This window comes from Cebidichthys violaceus, unplaced genomic scaffold (genome assembly GCF_023349555.1).
Source record: "Cebidichthys violaceus isolate CVI_PGR_0920_01 unplaced genomic scaffold, fCebVio1.0.p SCAF_1, whole genome shotgun sequence".
Lineage (NCBI taxonomy): Eukaryota > Metazoa > Chordata > Actinopteri > Perciformes > Stichaeidae > Cebidichthys > Cebidichthys violaceus.
This window is the reverse complement of record NW_027176262.1, coordinates 8,450,796-8,474,925: the sequence shown is the minus strand read 5'-3', so window position 1 is coordinate 8,474,925 and position 24,130 is coordinate 8,450,796. Positions and strand designations below refer to the sequence as shown.

Here is a 24,130-nt window from a genome sequence, read left to right as displayed (position 1 = left end):
TCCACACCGTTTGATTTCATTAAAAAGCTGTATTGTGATGGTCAGCAACCGTAAGAAATTCGAACTTTTCTTGGAGGTAGGCCCAGTTGTTATAGTAGGCCTAACTGTCTTGTATAGCTAGCTAACTTCTGGGATAACGTTACAACTTGTAAGAGGCGTTTGTCAAAACTCAACAGCATAAAAAGTCTGAGATAATAAAAAACAACATATTGCAAATATATGTTTACATAATTTTACAGCATTTATTCATCTAGTAAGCAACAATTGCTAAATGTAAACAACTGTCACATTCATATTAATTATGCGTAACACAGTGTTTTTAAATACAATATTAGCAACGTATCACAACAGTATAAGTAACAGACCACTAATCACGTTGCTAAACGTCTCAATGAAACATACACAAACCAGACAATGGTCAGAAACCTAAGAAAATAAGCCATCCTTCCTGTATAGCGGTTGTTCTACGAACACGGAAGTTAGTTGGAGGGAACCCTCTTGCTCCGGCTGGCCGTTTCATCACTCTCTTCTAGCTGGCTCTTCTAAACTCTGCTGGGCATCATTGCGCGTCAAAACATTGCGTCTCTGCAGGACTTGCCAGGGCCGGAGAGAAGAGGAAATTTGCCTGGGAAAGGAATGCGAAAGGCGGTTTAGGATTGGCACTGCCACGAGGAAAACGAGGAGGTGCGACATTTTATGAGCTACGTTGAGAACCGTTTTTCTTCCCTTCAAAGGTAAAATAATTTCCTCTGCGTTATTTTTCAGTGTGGTGCATTTGTTGTTATACGCACACAGCCCATCCAATAGCCTACTTTTTAACCGAGACAACTTTTAACATGCACCCACACGTGCTGTAATATCACAATAACAACACAAGTTTATAGCTTGTATTCTGCGAACAACATGTATTACATGACCGTGATGTGTAGTTATCATGCCTGGACCTTCTTATATACACAGTCTATGGCCTGGGCTGATGTTTTCTTCGTGAATTGGATGCTCAGGTCTACTCTGCAGTGAAGCTACAGTATCTAGTGGTTATTATTAGGGTCACATGCTGTTTATGGTGGCAGCCCTGAATGTATGCGCCATCATCCCCGTGCGCGCGCTTGCTCGTGATGGTGCACGTCAGCGGTGATCAATGCGGGTTATCGTGTAATACGCACATTGTGATCATAAACTCTGACGACAATCACCTGGTTCTCATCGATCTGCAAAAGTCATTGTAGATGTTAGAGCTTTTCAGAGTGGGTGATGTGTGTGTGGGTGCGTGTGTGTATGTGTGTGCAAGCGTGTGTGTGTGTTTTCAGCATTGCTGAGCTGAGGCATCCCCGCCATCTGTGCTGCGTGTGGTGGCTGAAGTTCTGCCCCAGATGAAGTGCGCCACTGCTTACGACCTGATTCAATAAACACACATACACACCCACACACCCACACACACACCCACACACCCACCCACACACACACACACACACACACAGAGTAAACCTTAAGCCATCCTGTTTTGTGTATTTATTGATGGGTTAGCCCACGTGACATCATCCATGCTATACAAGTCAATGACAGTTAGGCCAGCAGGTGGAAATGCTTCATCCCACCCCTAAAAAACACTACTAAATAAAGTCCATGTGAGACAGTTTAAGAAGAGACACTGTTATCAAGTTGCAACCTTTGCACTGATCTATTTTTACTGCAAAGCCTGCATGCAGATAGTTATTGATCATGTGAGGAGTCATGATCAATATTAGAGCGTTGCAGGCCTTGAAAAGTAATCCTTCACAGAAAGGACTTATATACATAAACATGAACACATGTACAATGTGTTGTGCTAACATTTCGACAGGTCTGAGTCACTTTGTCCTATCATTCACTTTGTTGTTTTGTCACCTTTAATCACTACTTTCACAGTTCATCATCAGATAGCCACACACAGAAATTCAACAGGAATTATCAGTACGAACAAACCAGAAAATTAGCATTTAAAGAGTTTCTCTTGGACAAACTCTGCAAGGAAATACACAAGTACAAGTGTCTAAAGTACCTGAGAACAAGCTACAAAATAGAGACAGACAGAAGAATGTGAGTAAAGACCAGCCATAGCAACAGTAACCAGGCACATACACCTGGGATGCCGGAGCATCGCTTCATCAGTGAGATTTGATATGGTTGGGGGGGCAGAGAGGAGTTTTTTCCTCCTCTAGTCAGTGATGTCATGCTGCTGTCGGCTGTTGGCCTCGGCGTAAGACTGAATGGAGAGCAGGAAGAAAGTACATGAAGTACAGAAATCGTGTCGGTGCAGCTTGTGGGCAGCAGCGTAGGGCGAACACAGCTCATCCATTACTGAAGGGACACACACTGCTTCTTCCCTCTTCCTCTCTCCGTTTGTTTAATTCCCTCCTTGTCCCCATCTGACTCTCACCCCCCCTGTATCCCTGTCTTTCTCCTGCTCTCGATCATTGTCAGAAGTAGCATCAGCAGCGGCAGCATCAGTGCGTTACATAACAAAGGTTTTTTTGTTGGGATACAAGGGCCCTTTTGGCTGTTGAGACTCGTGGCGCGTAGCCTTTTGTGATGACACCCAGAAATGACCAGAATGGACAGCTCGGTGACCTCAAACGACCCGCGGCAGAACTGATGAATGGACAGAGTGACGGCAGAAAAAATAAATATACAAGCAGGCCGAGAGGCACAGAGGCAGACGGAGAGAATAAACTGATAAAAGATGGACAAACACATACAAACAGGTTATACAGACAGTTTTACTAAACTTTCCTGCTGTTGAAGCCCGTCTGAATTGCTGTGCCCAGTTCCTCTCGTCATCTGATCATTTATGCAATTTGTTTTTCTGTCAAACTTTGTTTTTGTGTGAAGAGCAGATCCTGATCGACTCTTTGCGTCAGCGTATTACAGCTCGTCAGCATCCTTGTTCCCACAAACAATGTTGCATAGCAAAATGAGTTTCAAGCACGTCCACCCACCAACATGAGTGACTAAATGTTTTGAAATGTCAAACAGCATCATAGTGCAGCCTTGTCCAGATCCAGGATAGTTTCATCTGTTTAATGTGGTAAAAGCCTTTATCTGCTTCTTCTTGTATTTTATGGTTGTTGCCGTTCTCGTCTTTACAGTTACTTATTTCCTTATTAAGTTTTTTCAACGTTGCAGCTCATTAACTTGAAAATGTCAGCAAATACCTAAAGCCCAGGTACCGGGACCAAAAAAGTCACATCGATGTATCTCAATTTCTAGGGCTGCAATCAACGATCAGTTAATATGCTTATTATTCTCACGGTTAATTGCTTAATTGTTTGCCCTATAGAACACAGACATTAGAGACTAAATGCTTGTCACATGTTCCCAGAGCCCAAGTTGAGTCTTGTGTTCAAGTGTTTTGTTTGGGTTTTGGCTGACCAACAGTCCAAAACCCAAAGATATTCAGTTTACAACAATGAGGAGGAACTAATGCATGACAATTTTTGCTTGAAAAAGTATTAAATAACTGATTATCAAAACAGTGCATCACGCAGCGACTATATGACAATGCATTTTTAATTAAGTGTGTGCAGCAAGATGTTGGAGATGTTCTTCCAGTCTGTTGTGGCCAGCGCACTGTACTTCTCCGTGGTCTGCTGGGGGAGCAGCATTGGAGCCGGAGACACCAACAGACTTAAACTGGTTAAGAAGGCCGGCTCCATCATTGGCTGCAAACTGGACAATCTGGAACAGGTGGTGGAGAGGAGGACACTGAAGAAACTATCATCCATATTGGATAACCAGGACCACCCTCTCCACCACCTACTGCAGGGACAGACTCATCCAGCTCCGGATGAGTCTGAACTTACTCTGTTGTTGTTGTTTGTTTAAATCTGTGCACTACTGTATAGTTAGTTAATTTAATATTATTGTATATATTGTGCATTTTTTACTCAATATTTTGTCACTTTGATTGCTTACCTGTATCATAATGCTACTGTAGCAAACAAATTCCCCCTTGCAGGATTAATAAAAGTATCTATCTATCTAAGAGGTATCATCTGTTTTCATCCAAAGCCATTGACATGCACTGGCCCACTGTTGTTATGGCTGTAATCAAGTGTCTCTTCAGAGACCGACTGCAGATAATACACAGAGAGAACCCCACATGGATTATGTATGACCTACAAGAAGATGTGCAACACGTGCACGACTTTAATCCAGCACGGCTTTTTCCAGAGCCCATGGTTTGAGTAAACATCTCGCCTCTCAGCTGTGGCCGACAGGTTCTCATCTATACATCACATTTTAGAAATTTAGCCGCTACATTAATCCTGTGTGACTTGTTGCAAATGCAGGGGTAGAGGCTTAAATGAAGAAATTCCATTAATTCTAATTAAATTAGAAGCTTAAATTCCTAGATTACCTACAATACTTAAGACTAATTACTAAGCTATAAATCAGGCAGCTTTGTGCAAATGTAAGTGATTGTCTTGATTGACCAGCCGTCAGACAAAACTGACCAACTGACAAAACTGAATATATTCAGTTTACTGTCATAAAAGACTTATAAAATCAGCAATTATTCACTTTTAAAAAGCTGGGCCTTGTAAAATATTCCACAGTAGCCAAATATAAAAAAGTGGCAAAAGTCTCAAATTATGTCAGTAAATTGTCAATGTGTCAGTTTTGTAGGGCAGTTCTCAATATTTTTGAACTGATCTCAGAGGACTGGATCCTACATAAACTTCTTCCTTGTCCTCAGTCCTGAAATGACCGAAAGGATGAAACACGCTTTGGGTTGGACACCAGTGTGTGTGTGTGTGTGTGTGTGTGTGTGTGTGTGTGGGGTCACTCCGACAACTGTACTGAGCGTGTCTTTGTGCCCCTTACCCACGCCGCTGGCATCGTGTCAGAGGAGAGAAAACAAGGGCACGTCTCACTGCCTTATTTATTTATTTATATCCCCCGGTCCTTCGCATCAGCACTGGAGCCTTCATCAGCCTCCGACACGAACAACAATCATATTGCAGGGCGGTAAAGTAAAGAGGCCTCTCTCTCTCTTCTCTTGTTTGTTCTGAAGTCACAGAGGCCTCCTGCTCCCATTCAGTATTTTATTAGTTTTTCCAGATGGCTCAGTAAAGACAGACAGGAAGGAAAGGAGACAGAATGGGACGGCCTATTGTGAAGGTGATGAAACAACTCCAGGTATTACAGAATTTTATAGAGCCATAGTCTTCTGAACTATAGAAGTTATTGGTTTTGTTTATTTGAAATGGTCATGTCTTTATATTTTACTGTGTTACAGTCATCTAATGTAGAAAGAATAGTAGCTGAAATAGATAGTAAAAAGGTGCATATATTGTTTCAGTGAGGCTCATCGCAGCTTTATGAAAAGTAGCACTGGGGAGTAGAGCGAGATTACATTTTGCGGTTGATAGGTTGTGTTTAGCACCAGAGCTACAGGGCTGAAACCGCAACTAAAGTTGCATTAAGCAATAAAACCACAAAGATTAAATCTGCAGCACAAGGTAAAGAGCACAGGCCCCTAACCACCTCCTGTACAGTTAGTCAAAACATACTCCTGTCCTCCTGGCCCCGAGCCTCTGGGATGGGTTCCCGGGCCAGCTCAGTAATCTTGTCAGTCACCAGGGCACACCAGCAGAAGTATTTTAAGGGCTCGGTCTATTTGGATATCATGGAGTGAGCGGAGCACGATCCTCGTCGTTGTGCTACGCTAAGCAGATTATCTCCGCAGCCTCACAGACTTAAACACTGAGTGTGGGCTATAGTGTGGCTGCCTGTGTGTTGCTGCAGAGACCCTAGTAAGTGCAGAATAGTTTGACAACAAGCTACAGCTGGGATTGCCTTCATTATTAATGTTCTGCCACATCAGTTCATTCATTTATGGTTTGGTCTGTAAAAAGCCCCAAAAAATAGAGAAAATTGCCCACTATATTTTTACCAGAGTGCAATTTGTCATCTAAAAATGTCCGGCCAACAGTCCAAAACCTAAATGTGTTCAATTAACAATGATATGTTACAGGAAAGCAGCAAATCGTCATATTTGAGAAGCTGGAACTATGACGGCTGAGACTAAAATCCAGCCACACTAGCACCTCAGTGAGGCTGCACTTACAGCGATGCATTGAGCTAAATGCTGAACGTCAGCATGCTTACATGCACACAATCAACATGCTAATGTGTATAATGCAGGGATAATGTTTGCCATGTTCAACATCTTAGTTAGCGTGTTAGCATGCTAACATTTGCTTATCAGTACTAAACACAAAGTAATGCTGAGGATGGGAATGTCATTCGTTTTTCAGGTATTTGATTTGAAAAAGAAATACCTGCAAATACCTGCGTTGGAAAATTTTACTTTCGTCTCGATGGTGGCACTAGAGGAAAAGTTAGTGGATCGCCAAGTCAGGATTCATCCTCTGGGCACCATGAATGTCTGTACGAAGCTTTACGGCAATTCATCCGGTAGCTGTTGAGATATTTCGGTCGAGGGCAGACTGACATTGTCATCCCTAGAACCATGCCACTAGCATGGCTAAGAAAATGACTAACTAAGCAATTATCGTAACAGTTACCTCTTGATTTCTTTTGTCTGTCCCTGCTTCGATAGCCCAAACTGTCCTCTCGACCAACTAGGACTCATATTTGGCCTCTAGAAGAAGCGATGTCCTGTGTGGTGGATGCCTGTACCTGTACCATGTTTGTATCTCATCTCATAAAAAGTAGAACTTCTTCAGTGTTTTATGCTTGCAACTGAAATGTGTAATGTAGTGTCTCAGCGTGGAACACAGGCTCATTAATTATGCATCACTTCACATCATAGCTCTTTGAGGTTTAACAGTTTCAAAGACGCGAGCAGGTCGGAGACTTCTCTGAACACACAGAGCAGACTGTAATCCCATCAGCAGTTACACACCTGTGGCTCAGTTTACAACATCAGTTTAAGGAAGCAGCTGTTACACAACCGTGTAACCATTAGCTGCTCCTCTACCCTCCTCTGTGTGCAGGTGTTCGCCTCCCAACCCGCCGCCCACCACGGCCCTCACCTGTGTGTTGCGGTGCTTCCCTTGTGAGCCGACCTGGGCTGGCAGTCCCTTCTTGCACCGCCCGCCAACTCCGCCCATGGTCAGAATGACGCGCTCCAAGACCTTCCAGGCATACCTGCCGAGCTGCCACCGGACCTACAGCTGCATCCACTGCCGAGCTCACCTGGCCAACCACGACGAGCTCATCTCCAAGGTAAGCTGCTCCGGTGGCTTGACTCATCTTACCAACAGTGGCTGTTCCTGGAAACCATTAGGACAGTACTTTAACTCAAGTTTGTGTTTTTAGACAAAACAAGAATATTCAACGAATAGTTTTTGCCTATTCAATTTCGTAGCACAGTCAATAATACAGAGCAAAATTGACGAGGATTAACACCCATTAAATGACAAGCATGGCAGATTAAAAAAGAGGCTCAGCGGATGAGGATTTAGCAAAAACAAACACCTGTATGTCTGCATCAGCCGGCGCCACGCTATTGCGGTGGATGGATTATGTTATAAACTGGTTAGTGAAGAGGATTATGAATGCACTCTCACTTTATCAACATGTGATAATGAAAACACTGCTCACCTGTGCTCAAAGGCCTTCTGTCGGTCGCAACACATCTGCACGATAGAAACCCGTTTAACGTTACCGTTCAATAGTAGCTTTCATGTTGTGCAAAATAACTGCCTGCAAGGGAATAACTCCATCGCAACTGGTAAAGCTACTTATGCATTATCTTATTATACAAGAGCTTCCATTAAAGTAAAGGCCCGTCTCAAATGAACATGTGGGTATTTTATCTCTCTTATTTGACTCAAGCATTATGGCAATATAACAGCATGCTTATGTAATTGTATAGTTACCACACTGTATGAAAGGGCTCATTCTTGTTTCAGCCTTTTCTTCTTTGTCTCATCTCGTCTCTGCAGTCGTTCCAGGGGAGCCAAGGCAGAGCCTACCTGTTCAACTCAGTGTGAGTATCCCTCTCTTGTTGCATTTCAACCCACCTGGTTCACGTTATGTGTTTCGAAAAACTCTCCTGCAGGCTGGACTTAAGACAGGAGACCAGTGTTCTAACTCTGTTGTTTTAAAATAGGTTAAAAAAAATGCACATTGTTTGTTTCACACAGTAGCTGTGTTGTATTTGAAGCCTCGGTGTAGCCAGCCTGTGCCTCGGAGTCATTATCAGCCGAAATTGAGTGTGAAAATTAGGCTGTTTGAATCTATGCTTCCTGGCCTGGCGCCCATCGGTATGCACTGTGTGAGTGGGTGTGAGGCAGTGACTCACTCCGAGTACATCATACAGTACATGCAACTGAGCCACTTGAGCTACTTGCACAATACTTATTTGGAACTTTTGTTTCTTTGTCTCCAATTCCTTCCTCTCTACTGTCCTCTCCACAAACTCCCCCTCCCCTCCCTCCATCCATCCCTCCCTCAGGGTGAATGTCGGCTGTGGCCCTGCAGAAGAGAGGGTTCTGCTCACAGGCCTGCATGCTGTCGCAGATATCTACTGTGAGAACTGCAAGACCACCCTGGGCTGGAAATACGTAAGTGTCCTTGGCTGATTTTGATGCACAAGCACCGCAAACTGCATCCAAGGGTAGAGGACGATAAATTGGGGAGGTTGTTATTATAGCACACCCTAATTTTATTTGCACCGCAATTATTTTTGGACCTCCTCTTCTCTCGGGGTCAACGCAGTGTTACTGCTGTGTGGGCTGAATTAATTATGAGATATGAAGGAGAAGTCTTTATTTACCATATGTGACTTGATTAGTTTGGAATGTTTTGTGGAAGTGAAAAATATCAGCATCTCATTCCTCACTCAAACACGAAGATCAATGTAGAATTTCTAGGTGTTAATAATGGTAATTAAACATTTAGACACTGTTAGACAGTGTAGTTGATTTGAACCGTTTCAGAGTTAAGCTAACATTTATATTTACTCTGTAGCTCGGCTTATATCAGAGCCACACAGTCAAAGTCTCTGTAAAGCTGTGATATAGCATTACAAAATACACGTGCAGGATGTATTTAGTACAGGTGGTATTTTATGTCTCATGTCAGGGTGAACTTAACAGCATCCACACACGTTAGCCGTCCTCATATATCAACGGAGCTGTGCATGTGCAGCTGTCACTGGTGAACCCCGTCCGCGTGGAGGTGAGAGTTTACACTATAGGGCACATGACTGTATCCTTAAGGAGTTAGCACACACACAAACAGTGTCCTTGTTGTTGGACTTCTCAGAAGCCTCCATTGACTAGCAATGACTCTCAGCCTAACATCCCTTATGCCGCCTGGTATAAACACCTGGCAAACCAGTTTTAAAAGTAGAAACTTTTCTGGGTAGTTTCTATTCCTGTCAGGACCCCACAAGGCAGAAAAAAAACAGAGGTCACATGCATGCACAAGCACAGACACAAGATAGGACTTAATGGAGGGTCTCCATTAATATCAGTTGCAGCGGTATTGATTTTCCTCAGTCGTCAGAGTTCTATTGAGAGGCTTGACCTACTGCACTTCTAAATTAAGCAATCTGATAACGTGCCTCTGCAGCGCTAAGCCAAAATAGCCAAAGACAAAGCAAGACACAAACGCTCCACAGTGAAAGAACATTTGTCAGCCGACTCCAGCTTTCAACAGAGGCCTAAAATGAGTGGGTGGCTTTTGAACAGAGGGTTGTTAATGGACTTGGACACAAAGCAGAAGTTGTCATTTTCTTTAATTCTTATGGCATTGATTAGCAGCTCTGCTAAAAGAGTTTTCAAAACTCAAGCTGTGTCAAAATTATCCCTATAATACAGTGTTTTTTAAAAGGATGTGCTAATAATAGCAAAAAGCGTATCTTAACCTCTTTTCTTAACCTCAATGGTTCCAAAAAGGTATTTTCAAGCTTGCGGCTTGGGTTTAGTGCTTGCTGCCATCATTTTAAGTTACTGGGGCCAGAAATATCCAAATTTGGAGATATGTGAGGTGGAACTGGAACACGCTGTGGTAAGATTAGCAAGCAGCAGCCACCGCAGCTGAGCGTGATCAAGTGACCACCATGAGAGACATCTGTTAGTCAAAAACACTCCCAACACTTTCCTCACACAAGTCTTTTGGAACAGCACTAGTAAAAATCACCATAAAGGCACGTAATAGAAGAAGGAACGTTAGCTATTGTGATAGTCTACAGCAATGTTAACAGCTCTGTGAGGCTGCTGTACTTCGGCACAGCCTTGCTTCATGCTAACGTAATCATGCTAAAATGTTCTCATGACAATGCTAACATACTCATGTTAAGCAGATAGAATGTTTACAATATTTTCCATCTTAGTTTTGCTTGTTCGCATGCTAATATTTGCTATTTAGACTAAACACTAAGTTCAAACAGCTGAGTTTGATGAGAATGTCATTAGTTTTGCAGGTATTTAGCCATAAACCAAAGTATTAGCCATTGGAGAAATTTACAAACTTACACAAGTAGCCTTGGTGGATGCCACCAGGCCTCACTGATCTTGAAGATTTTAATTTCAATAAATGTCTGTTAAGACACTATTGCCCGGCCTACATGCCCAGGGGAAAAAAAACGCTGTATTACAGTTTATATCCAAAAAAAACTTGAGGCTCAAATATCAACGAAAACAAAAACTCTAAGCAAAACTTTCACTGGGTTTAAAAGTATCTCAAAAAAGCCCAGCTAATGACTGTTGCAATCATGCTTTTCAAATGATTGACATTTGGATTACACACCTAACATTAGAAATGCATGTTACTGCTCACAGAAATAGAGCAGACTCTACATCTACGTTAGCTATTGCGAGGCTCAAACCTGTGGCCGCCAGCTTAAGGTATGACAATCCAGCCCGGTCAGAGACTTGGTTCTGCAGGCTCTTCTGCAGTGTTTAGTGACTGACAGTTATATAACCAGCTTCCAGAGAGCTAGCAGCAGAGACAGGCCAGGACTGAGTCAAGGATTTTCATATACGGCTGTAAGGGCCGTCATGAGCAGGGATTTTTCAAATGCACCTTGTGTCTGTTTCTAGCTATCCTACTCTCTGTCAAATACATGAACATGTTATTGTTCTCCGTCTGGCTGTCATTTTAATTAAATCTCTCCTGTCCTCTGCCACACCCTCCAGGAACATGCCTTTGAGAGCAGTCAGAAGTATAAAGAGGGCAAGTTCATCATCGAGCTGGCCCACATGATCAAGGACAACGGCTGGGACTGAGGGACGAGCAACCGGGACACCACTGCAACAGAGGAGAGGGAGGGGGGGGCTGGATGACTCGATGGATGGATGAATGGAAGGGGAGGGGGGGGTGGGGGTGGGTGGGGGGTCATGTGTGTTGGGTGAGTGTGTGACTTTGGTTTGGCTGATTTACCATTAACCTCTGTAACTCTCTGCCCATCCCTCCCTAACACGACTCTTGATGTATGCACGCACACACAAACACACACGTCAAGGTCCCAGACATCCCAGCTTGACAGAGAGGCAGACAGGCCGGCTTGTACGCAGCTAGCAGGACTAGGTGACTGGCCTGCAAGATGTCTCATTATCACGTTGTTTTTTTTACTGAAATGTTATTCGGTTGCTCCTCAAACACTCCTCTATACCTGCTAGGAGACATCTTCATTGTGTGAAATATTCCACCTTGCCGACTAAAAATGTTTAAACCCGTCATTCAGTGGAAATTTAGCCAGGAGGAGGGTGGTTAGGCTGCCCTGGCGGTGTTCATTGGCCTCGGTTGAAGATCTGACGGGCATTCACTCCGTCATCAGCTTGAATCAGATGACCTAAGATGATTATAGCAAATCCAGCTGATCGCCGCCATGCCAGCTGGGCCAGTGATGAAGCCTGGCGCTGAGGCACGGAGGCCCGAGCACATGGGTGTTGGGATGTGGGGCGGGGGTGGGTGAAGGGATTGCCGCCCATCAGGCCGCTCTCTCAACGTGGTGGGGAGGGGAGGATCCCGATCCAGTTATGCAAAGGATTTGATGGCTTCTGGCTTGGATTCACTCCATGTCTTGCCAGTGATGCAGCTCAGGAATGGGCCGAGAGTGAAAGAGATACAGACAGACAGCCACCAGCTTGTCCTAAAAACCTCACAGGAATTTGCCCTCGTGGCAGCAAAGCAGCCCTGGGTTTTATTCCTCCTATGATACAACAAGTTGTGTAAAATGATCCGCTGATCATCCCCCGTGGAGGTCTGGTGTCGGCAGACGCGTCCACCTTTGTTATTTGGCCAGACAGAATTACACAACATAAGCGTGTTTCAGGTGAACAACTTTGGCTGGGACTCCCAAAAGGTTTGCGAGCACTGTGAGCATCTTTCTGCTGTTGGAAGCCGATGAGGCTGTGCAGGCTTGGGGGAGGAGGAGGGGACAGCTAGTGATCGGTCAGATACAAACAAGCCCTGCTATCGTGCAAATAACATTGTGATTTGAAGAAACTGACAAACAAATGGTCAAAGCACGACTGGTCTCATGGTAAAGAAATCAATAGAGAAAGTAATTTGTTACTGAAGTTACGAGGTATATACATAACCACAGAGGTCTGTACTGTAGATGCATATGTATAAAAGGTTTCACTCTTGGACTCTCTTTCAGTCTGGGATGGCTGCTGTTTAACTGCTGTTACACTGATCTTCACTAACTGGCCCTCACCAAACATAACACACCTACTGGGCAACAATATGAAGCAATGCACTAGATAGACCCACTCGCTTATTCTTTTGTTCCTTTAAGCATCGACACGTTATCTTCTTCGGTTTTGTCCCAGTGTTAGATATTGTTTCTTCCGCCTCAGTTCTCCTAAATACTCCCCATTCATCCTTTGAGTTATGACACCTGGAGCTAACATTTGAGGTAACATTAATGGGAAGCATTGCTCAGGTACCTTCATGCTACCTTTCCTTCGTAATGTGCTGGATGTGTTATTATTCTCTGATGGAAATGTATTAGTTTCAAATGAGAGAATCCATCCCGTGGGAATGCAACGTTAACGCATGCATGAAGTGAAACAAGTGTTCTGACCAGTTTTGTGCTCGGTCCTCGTCACATTTTTTGTGAAAAGAACATTTTGTGTGTACCAGAGTTGCAATGAAACCTTGTGCTGTGATACAACAAATCATCAGATCCGCCTCAGTCCATTTGAGCTGTGAGGTCTTTTAAAACGTGATTCTGGTTTAGAGTCAAGTCAAATTAGTTGCCCCGTTTGTCACACATAGTTGCCCGTTGTTGCGAACACTGCTCTAGAAGTTGCCCTGTATATGTTGAGTGCTGTGCAAGACTCTCCGGTTACAACCAAACCTAAACAGATGAACTCTCAGCAGCTGATCGCTCAGTCGGAGGCTGCAACATTAAACCCCGCACAACCAAAGAACCCACCCATCAACAATAAATTGACCAAACAAAAAATCTAATTTTGCTTGGGCAAAGTGTTGCGAAACAAGGGGTTGTGTATAGCTGAAAGCCAAGGTTGTTGGTAGCCTTTCTCTGTGATATATATAATGTATTATGATTTTGTAAACAAAAGATCTTAATATATGAATATATTCTATTTACTGTATTCACCATGAGGATCACCATTCTCGTCAACCTCTGTGCTACAGACTGTAAATAGTGTTAATGTATTGTGTTTTATCTATGATCCATACGATGAACGAATGAATATGATTTAGGTCATGTCATGCTTTCTTTCTGGTACCCCACATTGGCTGTACGATACTACTTTTTTACTGAAAATGTTTCAATTTAATGTCTTTTGTAAAGGAGGATGCTGATGTTGACTATATATCATTGGATCTTCATCTAATAAAATGCACCTTGATATCTGTATGGACTACAGTGTTTGTTTCTTCTCACACAACCTTAAATCTCAAAGTGTTGAGCACTTTAAAGGAGCTCTTAAATGATGCACCTTAATTATTAAATTTGGCGATTCACCCACAAGTGATATTTTGAAAGAAATGTTTAAATCTTGAGCTGACATTTTCTGAAGCGTTCATCGTTAGACCATCCCTGCTCAGTAAGCTCCCCCGCCTTTTAACCTTTTCTGTTACCAATTTAAACCATCTTAAACCAAATTTAAGATTATTCTGTTGACATTTTATTTTCTTATGCTGCAATTTTAGCTTTGCTTAACGGTGACCACAAGTGACAATAAGGGGTATCATTCTAAATGCTAAAATCTTAAAGGCCCTTAGCCAAACTGTGCAGAATTTAAGATTAAGCCACTGTTATTTTTAAGTGGCATTGTAAACTTGATAGTTAAGACGGAGCATCTAAATTGATTTTCTCGGGAACAGTAAATAAATTAGCTGACCCATTTTCAAGTTCATGTGAATTTTTTCCACGCTGTCCCCCACTTCACTGTAGTTACAGCGTTTCGGCTTTGTAGGACTGTGGCCTAATGTCTATCTAAAGTTAGTTAATAATAGCTCCAATAAGCTATATAAGCTACCATAAGTAGGGGTGGAGCATCAAAGCCCAGTGTTTTGAACTGAGAGTTTGTTTTCTTGCTTATAAATTATTTGTTTCATCTGTGAGAGCAATGTGTTTTAACAGATATATTGTCTTGATCTAAAAGCGTGTGCAAGATTGGAGAACAGAGATCAAATGGTCTGTGACATAAATAACTCATGGGGACCTTAAAAAGGTGAATGTTTTCTTTTTGCTGAGGACAATCACATTCTTCCTGAAAGCCACTATTAATAACAGCGATGATGAGAAAAATGAGGCGTTCACAGTAATTACGAGGTGGATGTTTGTGTGAATTGACCAGGCATCCCCAGATAGTGTGGGCACAAAGCCTGCTACGACTGAACCGCCATATCCGATGGTGACATTTCATTGTCCCCATGGCAACAAGTGCATCATCTGTTACGAATATGGAAAAATCAACATCAGCAGCAGCCGCTTCGTTTCGCCTCCATAAGGATGATGCTCATGGTGTGTGCGTGCAGAGGAGGGTTATGGGTGTAAGAGTCACCTTTTAGTCTTGCATTAATCAAGCTTCTCGTCATGCTTACTTTCCTCCTCCTTCCTCCCCTCCCTCCCTTCTCCTAACTCCCACTCCACTCCTCTCCACTCTCGTATCTTGCTTTCCATTTATCTTCCATTATCATCCTTTAGCCCCTCCCCTCCTCCCCCTGTCCTCCCCCTGTCCTCCCCTGTAGTGTTGTTTCCAATGATCCTCCTGGGCTGATTTCCCTCTCACTGTCCGACTTGGCTAACCCACTCCAAATCTCACTGCAGCAGATGGTGCTATGTTTGCATTGGGTGAGGTCTCCTAGCAACCCCGTCACTTTCTCCCTCTCTCTCCCTTTTTCCTAAAGCAGAGCCGTGGAGGAGTTGGGGTCTGCCATGCCCACCCCTCCTCTGTCTCTTTGATTGACCTGACGCCTCTCGGTGTTGATGTCTATGTTTACGTCCGTCTCTCTCTCTCTCTCTCGGATACTAAAGTAGGGCAGAGGCTGTCTGTCTGGATTACTATACATGTGTAATGATTAAATTTGATGTGCAAAATGGGCAAAGCAGGACAAACAACAACCAACGTGATTTGTCCCCTGATGCGACCTAGATTTGTTACAGATGTTCACATATGTTGCGACGGCAGGGAAAGATCACATCTGTGCCACGCTGGGTTTAAAGCTCACATTCATGGCATTTCTAGCTGCCAATTGTAGGTTTAGGTTTTTTCTTTATCTTCCCAGCATCTGACACTTAAAAAGGAGATCATTACCATCCTGGGAGACATGCTGATGAAAACACAGCATCAGGTCTGCATGTAGAGACATGCAACGCTGTAGATACAGTCTGCCCCCCACACACACGCACGCACAGCTGCACTTTACAAAGACAGGAGGGCAAATAAGGACACGCTTGAATCCTTACATGGCATTGGTTCTTGTGCTTTCATGCTACCTCTGGCCTGCAGACACACACACACACATTATTGTAACTGTATACATAGAAGGACCCTAAATATAGCTCTAAACTCTACTTCATTGGCTTATCTCAGGTTTTCAATTAAGGGAATGTAGTAGGATCCACAGCACAAAAGATGAAAAAAAATATATAAACATGTGAAAAAAGTTAATGTGAGATTAATTAAGGTCCCTTTACATGTAATACTATAATAGTACTGACAAATACATTAACTTTTAACTTTAAAAAGTTAATGTGAGATTAATTAAGGACCATTTACATGTAATACTATAATAGTACTGACAAATACATCAACTTTTAACTTACAGTAAGACAAGTGAATACTATAGTGTTGTACATTGTGTCTTTTATCTTTAACGCCGCCACCAACCCCCTTAAAATTATCTAAAAATCAAGATAAAATCTTAAAGGGATAGTTAGTTAAGAAAATCAAAATCACTCGTGTGTATGTTAAATATGAGGCTGGTTAGCTTAGCTTAGCATTAAGACCGGAAACAGGTGGAAACAGCCAGCCTCGCTCTGTCAAAAGGTAACAAAACACTACATTACTAATAAATACATTATATTTAATTTGTTTAATCTATACAAAAACTTAAGTGTAAAAATAACAATAAGCCTTTTTTTTCCAGGGAGTGGTGTGCAAAACCATTTCTTGGCCAGTAACTTCCTGGGGTCTCCATTCACATTTTTCCACTTTGTTTTTTGTGCAGATTAAGAAAATAAAATATAAACATGTTAACTGGTGAGCTTTAGAGCTGCTGGCTCCAGCAGTGTCATATTTTCTGCACAGGTTTGAAAGTGGTATTCACAATCTCACCCAACTCTCTTCATGAAAGTGAAAAAGCATATATCCCTAAATAGATATAGTTACTTTATTAATCCCACAAAGGGACATTTTTAATACATTTTATTTTTATTCCTTTAAACCGTTTCTGCTTGTATTTTCATAAGGTCCTCGCTAACACAGAAGTTCAGGAGCACACTCACACAGAAGTCTGTTTAAAGTCTAATGGCTGACAGAGTGATCATCCATCATGCACAGACAAACAAGCACTCTCTCTCTCTCTCTCTCTCTCTCTCTCTCTCTCTCTCACACACTCACACACTCACACACTCACACACTCACACACACACACACACACACACACACACACACACACACACACACACACACACACACACACACACACACACACACACACAGAGGGTTAAAAACAACACAAACGGCAGCCACAGGCCATGCAATGATGCGGGCTGTCCCTGATTAATTGCTTTAATTTACTTTTCCAGCTGCATCACTGAGACAACACAAACGCTTGATCATTCTCCTTGAAGTCTGTTGACTCGTAGCACAAGAGCAACACCCCGCTGCTTCATGAGAGCGCTGGACATCTTTTTTGTGTGTATTTTCGTTAAATAAAAAAGTGCCATCTCACTTCTAAAAGCTTGTGTTGTTGGCTACACCTAAGTGGCACCAGATATCGATGATCATTACGAAGCATCCCCGAGGGATCTTCTGCACCAGCGTTTAAAATCTGCCTTTGTGGCTCTTTCTTCTTTTTGAGGGGAATCATTGGCCCCTGAGGGAAGCAAAGTGCCCCCTGTTTGTTTGCTTACTCGGGTAGAAGTACCCACAGGCCCCGGCGGAGAGAGGGGAAGGCTTTTTTTCCCCCTCACCCTGTGACCTCATATCTATATCAAGCACTCAAAAGCAGGCCGAGGCCAGCCTCGCTAGAGAGCAATGTGCAAGGCCAGCACAAAACAATGCATTCAAAACGGCCCTGTGTGATGACACTTTGCTGTTCAGATAAACCCTCCCATAAAAAGTAAGAGCGATGCTTTCACAACACAAGGCTTGTTCCTTTTAGGTGAATTTGTCTGCAGCTTGGCTCATTACATGCTCAGGATCCACCTCTCTAATAAGAGATTCCCCCCAATGACCACTCAGGACAGAAGCTGCAGGATGTGTTTTTGTGTGTCCAAGAGCTTTTCAAGCTAATCTGTATAAAGAAAGCTTGTGCACACGTGGGGAACAAATGATCGATACAGAAGTGATTTTTCTTTTCTTTTCCAAGAATCAAGGTATTACCCCAGAAAACTATCCTCTAAATTTAGCGGGAAACGGATGCTGAAGAAAAGGTAATTCATTCTAATCAAAACATCCCCACCTCAATCCAGTCTAAGTCAGCAGTAATTCTGCATTAGTGAAATGGTTCTGTATAGTTAAGCTGTGTTAATTGGGATGAAAGTCCAATTTATTTCCAGTTAGTAAGCCTAAGAAGATGAATAAAACTAAAGTGCACAGTGAAACAATGTGGGATTGAACACAATCACATTTTATCTCTGTACCTGTAATCCATCCACATTGTGCAGCGGCTATCAAGTAGAAAATAATGCTTTAAAGACAGGAGGTTTATACCTATAACATAACGTAGTTTGAGGAAACTATAATACAATTGGTGGGATTTTTTTGTGTGTGCAATTTTAAGTATTTAAAGCCTATTTCTTTTCTTGTTTAAGGTAATTTGTAAAGTTTAATTTTTCTTGATTCCAGTGCAGCAATCTCCTTTTCTTTTCTTGTTCAAAATACAGATACTAATTTCTGGAAATGTCTTGGAAAACAAGTAGATTTTGAATGGAAACAGATTGAAATGATCTTAATGCAATTACAGATTAGTTTTCACTTTTGACGAAAATATAATTTTTAGGACCTAATTATGAGCAGAAAGGACTTGAGAGGATGGAGATTCATTTGCCCTTTAATTATATTTTGGTCTGCAGAGATCAATAAAATCAAATCTGGGATACATGATGGCCTTGAAAGGAAGAATTAATAAAACACATTAATGAAATAAATGAACAAATGTGAACCTTCAAAGAGACAAAAAAAAAAATAAGGAAGTAGAGTAAAAACTAATTTTAGGAAACATTTTGTAGGTTTCCTGTAAGGCTAATTTTAGATTGTCATATCATGTCAACAACAAATTAAAATGCTTTGGATCACACAATGTTTCACAGCCCTCTATATGATGTATTTATTGTTTCAGCAGCAAAGAACAACAAGTTAACAGGTTCAAAATTAACCTCCTGTGCAGCCGACTATAGGTTCATTTCTGTCCACACGACTGACTCTGAACAATCAGCCTGTACCCGTCAGTGAACCTGCTGATTCAAAGCAGATGCATGTGAGGCTGGTGGGTCCCTGCTGGACTCATGTTGGAGAGCAGAGGGGAGACGAACGCAGACGCTGCTGCAGCTGCCAGGAGACCTGCTGTAAGGCCGAGCTCAGGACTGCAGAGACTATAAATAGCTCAGCTCAGCCGTTCACAGGCACCACCCACCACATTACCCATGTGGCAAAACAACAGCACAGAGCAAAACAACACCACTGCATATACTGTACTACAGTTAAAGAAGAGCAGAGGCAGCCTGCTCACTGTGGCCATGAAGTGATAAAGAAACTGACAGAAACTGAAGATTAGGGCAAATCCTTCAGGCTGGAGAATTAAGACCAATATGTAGAATGTATTTTGTCGGTTGTGCTTCACTCTTCATTGACATTTCCCAATTTTCTCAGCCAAATGTCACTTTGACATCAGAAAGAATTCCTCGTAGTCAGTTTGACAAAAGAGCAGAGCATGGAACGTCTTAACTGATAAAATGTAAGAGGATGTTATCAGTTGTGATAATATATATAATTAATTAAATGACGTAAAATGGACTGTAAAAAGAAGTATAAAGATAAGCTTTTGTTTCTCCACCAACCGGTTGATTACATTAATAAATACTTTATTATACTCTTCAATGAATTTCCAATGTGTTTGTGATGACAGGCTGCAGCGTCGCTGTTTGAACTCTCAGCAAGCTAACGCTAACAAAGTTAGGAAAATACGGATAATAAAGTATGAAATTACTGCTACTGAAATCCATAGTTGTAATTAATTTGAATGAATTATAGATTTCATTAACTCATTGGTAGTAAAGTATTTTTTTTTTTTTTTTTTTACAATTTAAGGTTAAAAAGGAAAAGCATACAGCTTTATATTTCTTTTTATTTGTATAAAGCAACTTTCTGTCAGGTAGATATTACTCCACATTATATCTTTACATAGTAAATGCTTATTTGCTACTATAGTAATGCTCCGAATATAATTTATAGAATCTCAAACGTTACCTTCAACCTCAACCGACTGATTAGACATCAAACAAACTGATTGAAAACACCTGTGTGCCTTTTAAAACACTCCTGAATAGTTTTTGTATACGTGTTGAAATTGGACATCTATCTAAACAGACCCAACCTACTTCTACTTCTCTACCAAACCAGGAAGTTAATAAACATGAATTGCACTCACCTGCCAACTGCCTGAGCGCCTCTAGATAAGGGAAGGAACATTTGATTAATCCTCAAAAATCATACATCACTGTAATTAACTACCCGAATCTCTGCAGCAACAGTTCCGCCTTGTTGTTGAAACACTGTTACCTTACTGGATTTTCTAAACTTCAGCTGTTTTGCACGTTTATGGCTCTCGCTGGTGGTTAACGAGAAACACCTGGTCTGCCTGTACCTGACAGCAGGAGTGGCTCGTTAACTGCCAGGAAGTCCTGCAGGACAATCTGAAGTTATTGATGGATTAAAGTGTGCCAAAATACAATACAATGTTCTAAATATATCTTCTTGAGTTTTCTGTTTCCTGTTAAATAAAAAATAAATAAAAATGCAGTCTTGCACTGCAGATACGAGGGAATAAGACTCTTATCAGAAGATGTGGTTGATCCTGGAGCAGCTCAGATTAGGGATTTCTGTAATCTCAGCACAGTGGTTTCAAATTAGGCTGATTTATTTGCTCCTTGCCTCTAACATGTCTGTGCTTTGGGGGTATTTTGTGTCGTAAACATCTACTGCTGGACGAGCAGGCAGGTTGGAGTTAAATCACAACTTTCTGCAAAGTCAATTTTTCCCTGTCTCTAATTTTACAATATCTTTTTTGGAAATTTAATGGAAACAATGCGAGCACTTTGAACTGCATGAGTCAATGCTTTTACTGGAAAAGAATCTTGCCCACCCAAAAAATCAATTAGGTGCATTAGGATTTTAGCTCTGCTCTGATGTAAGGTTAAAAGAGTTATCGAGCCACTTATCTTGCTCAGGCACACACAAACATCTTATTATATCAGCACTAAAAACATTTGCATTAATGACATGAACGTACATATTATCTCCTGCAAAAAAAGCTGAACTGCAACGTCTATTAATTAAAAAACAGTGGCTGAAGTAATTTATCAATCAGCGATTATGTAATATCCATCTTTTCCAAGAATAATACCGTGTAGAGGAAAACATCAGGTGAAAGGGCAGAGACATAACAGTGCTCTCAACTAGCTGACGTAACTCGTTTCCTCTTCACTAATTACATTTCATGATAGCAGACTGTAGCCGACTTGTCTGACACCATAAGAACCACAGTCATATCTAGGTCTGTATTATTGAGTTGAAATATTTATTTTAAAAACTGAAAAAATAAAAACAAACCCACCAACATAGTTTTAGTATATCATACAAAGACATATTTCAATGTTGCTATGTGAGTATTTGTTTCTCTTTGACTACAGTGTGAGGCAGTTTGAAAGGCTGGCTGAGCTGGTAGGACTACAGACACAGACCCAAGAGAGAGGAGACAGAGAGAGAGAGAGAGAGACAGGTTAATTAAGAATATTTGGGCAAAAATACAACCAAACAACCCTCAAGGTGCATTCAATTCATCTTTCTAGACACTTGAAATACTGTATAAAATGTCTTTTTTTGTTTTACATTCCAATTTTTTATGAAAACAGCTACCCAGGTGTGGAAGAAGTGACAGAACACAGCTAAAATCATTATTAAATACAGAGACACCTGGACCCAACAGTAATGCAATTAACACTTGCTGTTTGTTTAACCTGCTTGGGGCAGCAGATAGGTGGTTTCAAATGCGAAAATGTTTTCAAAGTCTCTCTTCTGAAGCACCCATCTGCTTCTGCAAGTGGTTTAAAACTAGTTTTTAAGAATTATTGGCAAATACTATTTGACCAGTGTCTGTTAAATAAACCAGTGTCACAACCTCTTTTTTTTTTTCTTTTTTTTTCGATACACAGCTGAAGCAGAGCATCAAAACAAAGTATGTTAAGACACAGAGAGAGACAAAGAGAATCATCATGGTCGTCATCAAACAGGAAGAAGAAATCAAACGGATGCCTACTCATCTCATGGTTTGCACAAAGGCATGATCAGTCTGCTCACAGTCCACTGGCAACAAGTTAAAAGTCAGTCCATCAGTCTCAGTAGGAACTTCTGTTAAATAACAACATCTCTCTCCTGTGGCTAGCAAGTGCACCATTCCTAATTCAATTAAACTGAATCCTTACATGGAGAGATGCAAAAAAAAAAAAAAAAAAAAAAGTAATGCTATTGAATGCTTTTTAGATTAAACAAAAGCGAAAGATTATTTCCAACAAAAGAAGGCTTGTAGTTTATATACACAGCTACTTGGTCTTTCGGAAGCTATTGAAAACACTGCAGTCACCGTGTGCTGCACACTTTCAGAGTCCATTGTGGTCCTGGCAATGCAGACTGTTAGTTAGTGAAGGATGTATAAAACTGCAGTCCTGCAGGGTTGAAGAGGCAGGATCATGTTGATCAACCAGATACAACATTTCATGAATGATGGTGTAAGTGTCCTGACGTCCGAATCAGAATTTCAAACTTTTTAGGATTTCCTTTTGTTGCTACTGCAGATTTTTCTCTGGCCAAGAGGGGCAGTCCTTTCTTCTAAAAAACCCTCAGTGGTTTTTCATCCTCGCCGTGGTCCTGCTGGCACTACGTCTCCGGGAAGTAATCGAGTGAACGACTTGGATAGCCGTCTACCAGAAGACGACACGGTTAGCAGTCCATTATGTGACTGGATCCCAGCTGCACCTCCACAGCTGCTGCTTCTGTTTAAGTGGCCGATGTTTGTATGCACCAATAAGGGTCTTAAACTTTGTTTAGCCGCTGTTGCTTTAACTGCTGTTGCTTTAACTGCTGTTGCTTATTTTTGTATATAAAAAGGAAGTTTGCCTCCCTCTACCTCCTTTAATACCTTTAACCGATATAAAAAAGGGGAAATGACAAAAATGACCCCACGTCTCTAGAGTTTGAGCAACAACTTTCTCTCTCATCAGTCCTTCCCACGATGCACCGCTACCTCCGACGATGTAGCATGAGGTAGTTGGCAGTCTCAAAGATCACAGGGAGAAGACTGTTGAGAGAAAAAAAATGTCCTTTTCTGAAAGTACTCCTGATTTTGGAGCAGATTTAAGAGTTTCCATGCAAGCGTCCGTTAAAAGAAAAAGAGAAGAAAAAAAAAAAATAGTGTCGGCTCGAGTAAACAGTCACGGTCGTTAATGGTAGAGAGGTGAAAGGCAGAAAGTCCAGTGAACCAGGCAGTGAAGCGGTGTGGACTTGATAAGGTGATAACTCACAGTGAGGAAAGAACAGCAAGAAACTAGGGAGGAAGATTAAGATAGATAGACGGCCTTACAAGCTCACAACACTTGTTTTAGGAAGAGAGCAGGCATGCCATCTATGTTACACAGAGACATGATTTGGGGAATGGGGAGGGGCAAGAACAGTCCTTCTTACTGCTGAGAGTTTGGCCCTTGTGCAGTGCATCCTGGGATGTCTTGAGTAGAACTTGTGCTCTTTGCGTCTCCATTGTGACTCCTCGACGGAGTGCCGTTATTAAAAAAACGGGCAAGAAAAAGACAATAAATACTCCGTAGAACGGATCCACTTCACTTTGACAGCGTTTCATCCAACACAGTCCTGGAGGAGAGGCATGGCATGGAGGGGTGTGACACCATGAAGTCGGGCACTCCCCCTCCCCCAAACCTTCCACTCCTCACATCTATTGGTTCCTCCCTTCAACGCCTCCCCGTCGCTGAACCCTTGGACATGGGTGAAGAAGCAGGTTTAGAAAAAGAAGCACCTTTCATTTTGGCTTCGATAACAAAGAGAGAGAGAGAGAGAGATAAGAAAACAAGGAGGAAAGAGGGTGAAAAGTGTATAAATAGAAAGAGGCAGACAGAAGCTGGTCTTCTGGTAGAGGAGGGGGACGACAGCGCTGGCAGGTCTCAACC

The 24,130-nt window shown here is 41.9% G+C and overlaps 2 protein-coding genes across 3 annotated transcripts in view; one reads left to right on the top strand and one right to left on the bottom strand.

Moving 5' to 3' along the window:
- The first annotated feature begins 561 nt into the window (after nucleotides 1-561).
- LOC137876802 (protein yippee-like 2) lies at nucleotides 562-11,323 on the top strand. Its single transcript, XM_068716625.1, has 5 exons — nucleotides 562-734; nucleotides 7,005-7,236; nucleotides 7,959-8,002; nucleotides 8,471-8,579; nucleotides 11,160-11,323. Exons 1-5 carry the CDS (start codon nucleotides 697-699, stop codon nucleotides 11,247-11,249), a joined length of 513 nt encoding a protein of 170 aa, XP_068572726.1. The 5' UTR covers nucleotides 562-696; the 3' UTR covers nucleotides 11,250-11,323.
- Nucleotides 11,324-21,455: 10,132 nt separating this feature from the next.
- hip1 (huntingtin interacting protein 1) overlaps nucleotides 21,456-24,130 on the bottom strand; it is a 43,244-nt gene continuing 40,569 nt past the window's right edge. For both annotated transcript variants that reach the window (XM_068709219.1, XM_068709225.1), the window contains exon 31: nucleotides 21,456-24,129. In XM_068709219.1, the coding sequence (XP_068565320.1) occupies nucleotides 24,125-24,129 (5 nt within the window). In that variant the 3' untranslated portion in view covers nucleotides 21,456-24,124. The remainder of the gene's footprint in view (nucleotide 24,130) is intronic.

Bases quoted from the DNA above. Each gene is read 5' to 3' on its own strand.
- LOC137876802 (XM_068716625.1), top strand. From the start codon at position 697: ATGAGCTACGTTGAGAACCGTTTTTCTTCCCTTCAAAG. The intron at 7,237-7,958 runs GTAAGCTGCTCC...TCGTCTCTGCAG, and splicing joins ACGACGAGCTCATCTCCAAG to TCGTTCCAGGGGAGCCAAGG. The intron at 8,003-8,470 runs GTGAGTATCCCT...TCCCTCCCTCAG, and splicing joins GCCTACCTGTTCAACTCAGT to GGTGAATGTCGGCTGTGGCC.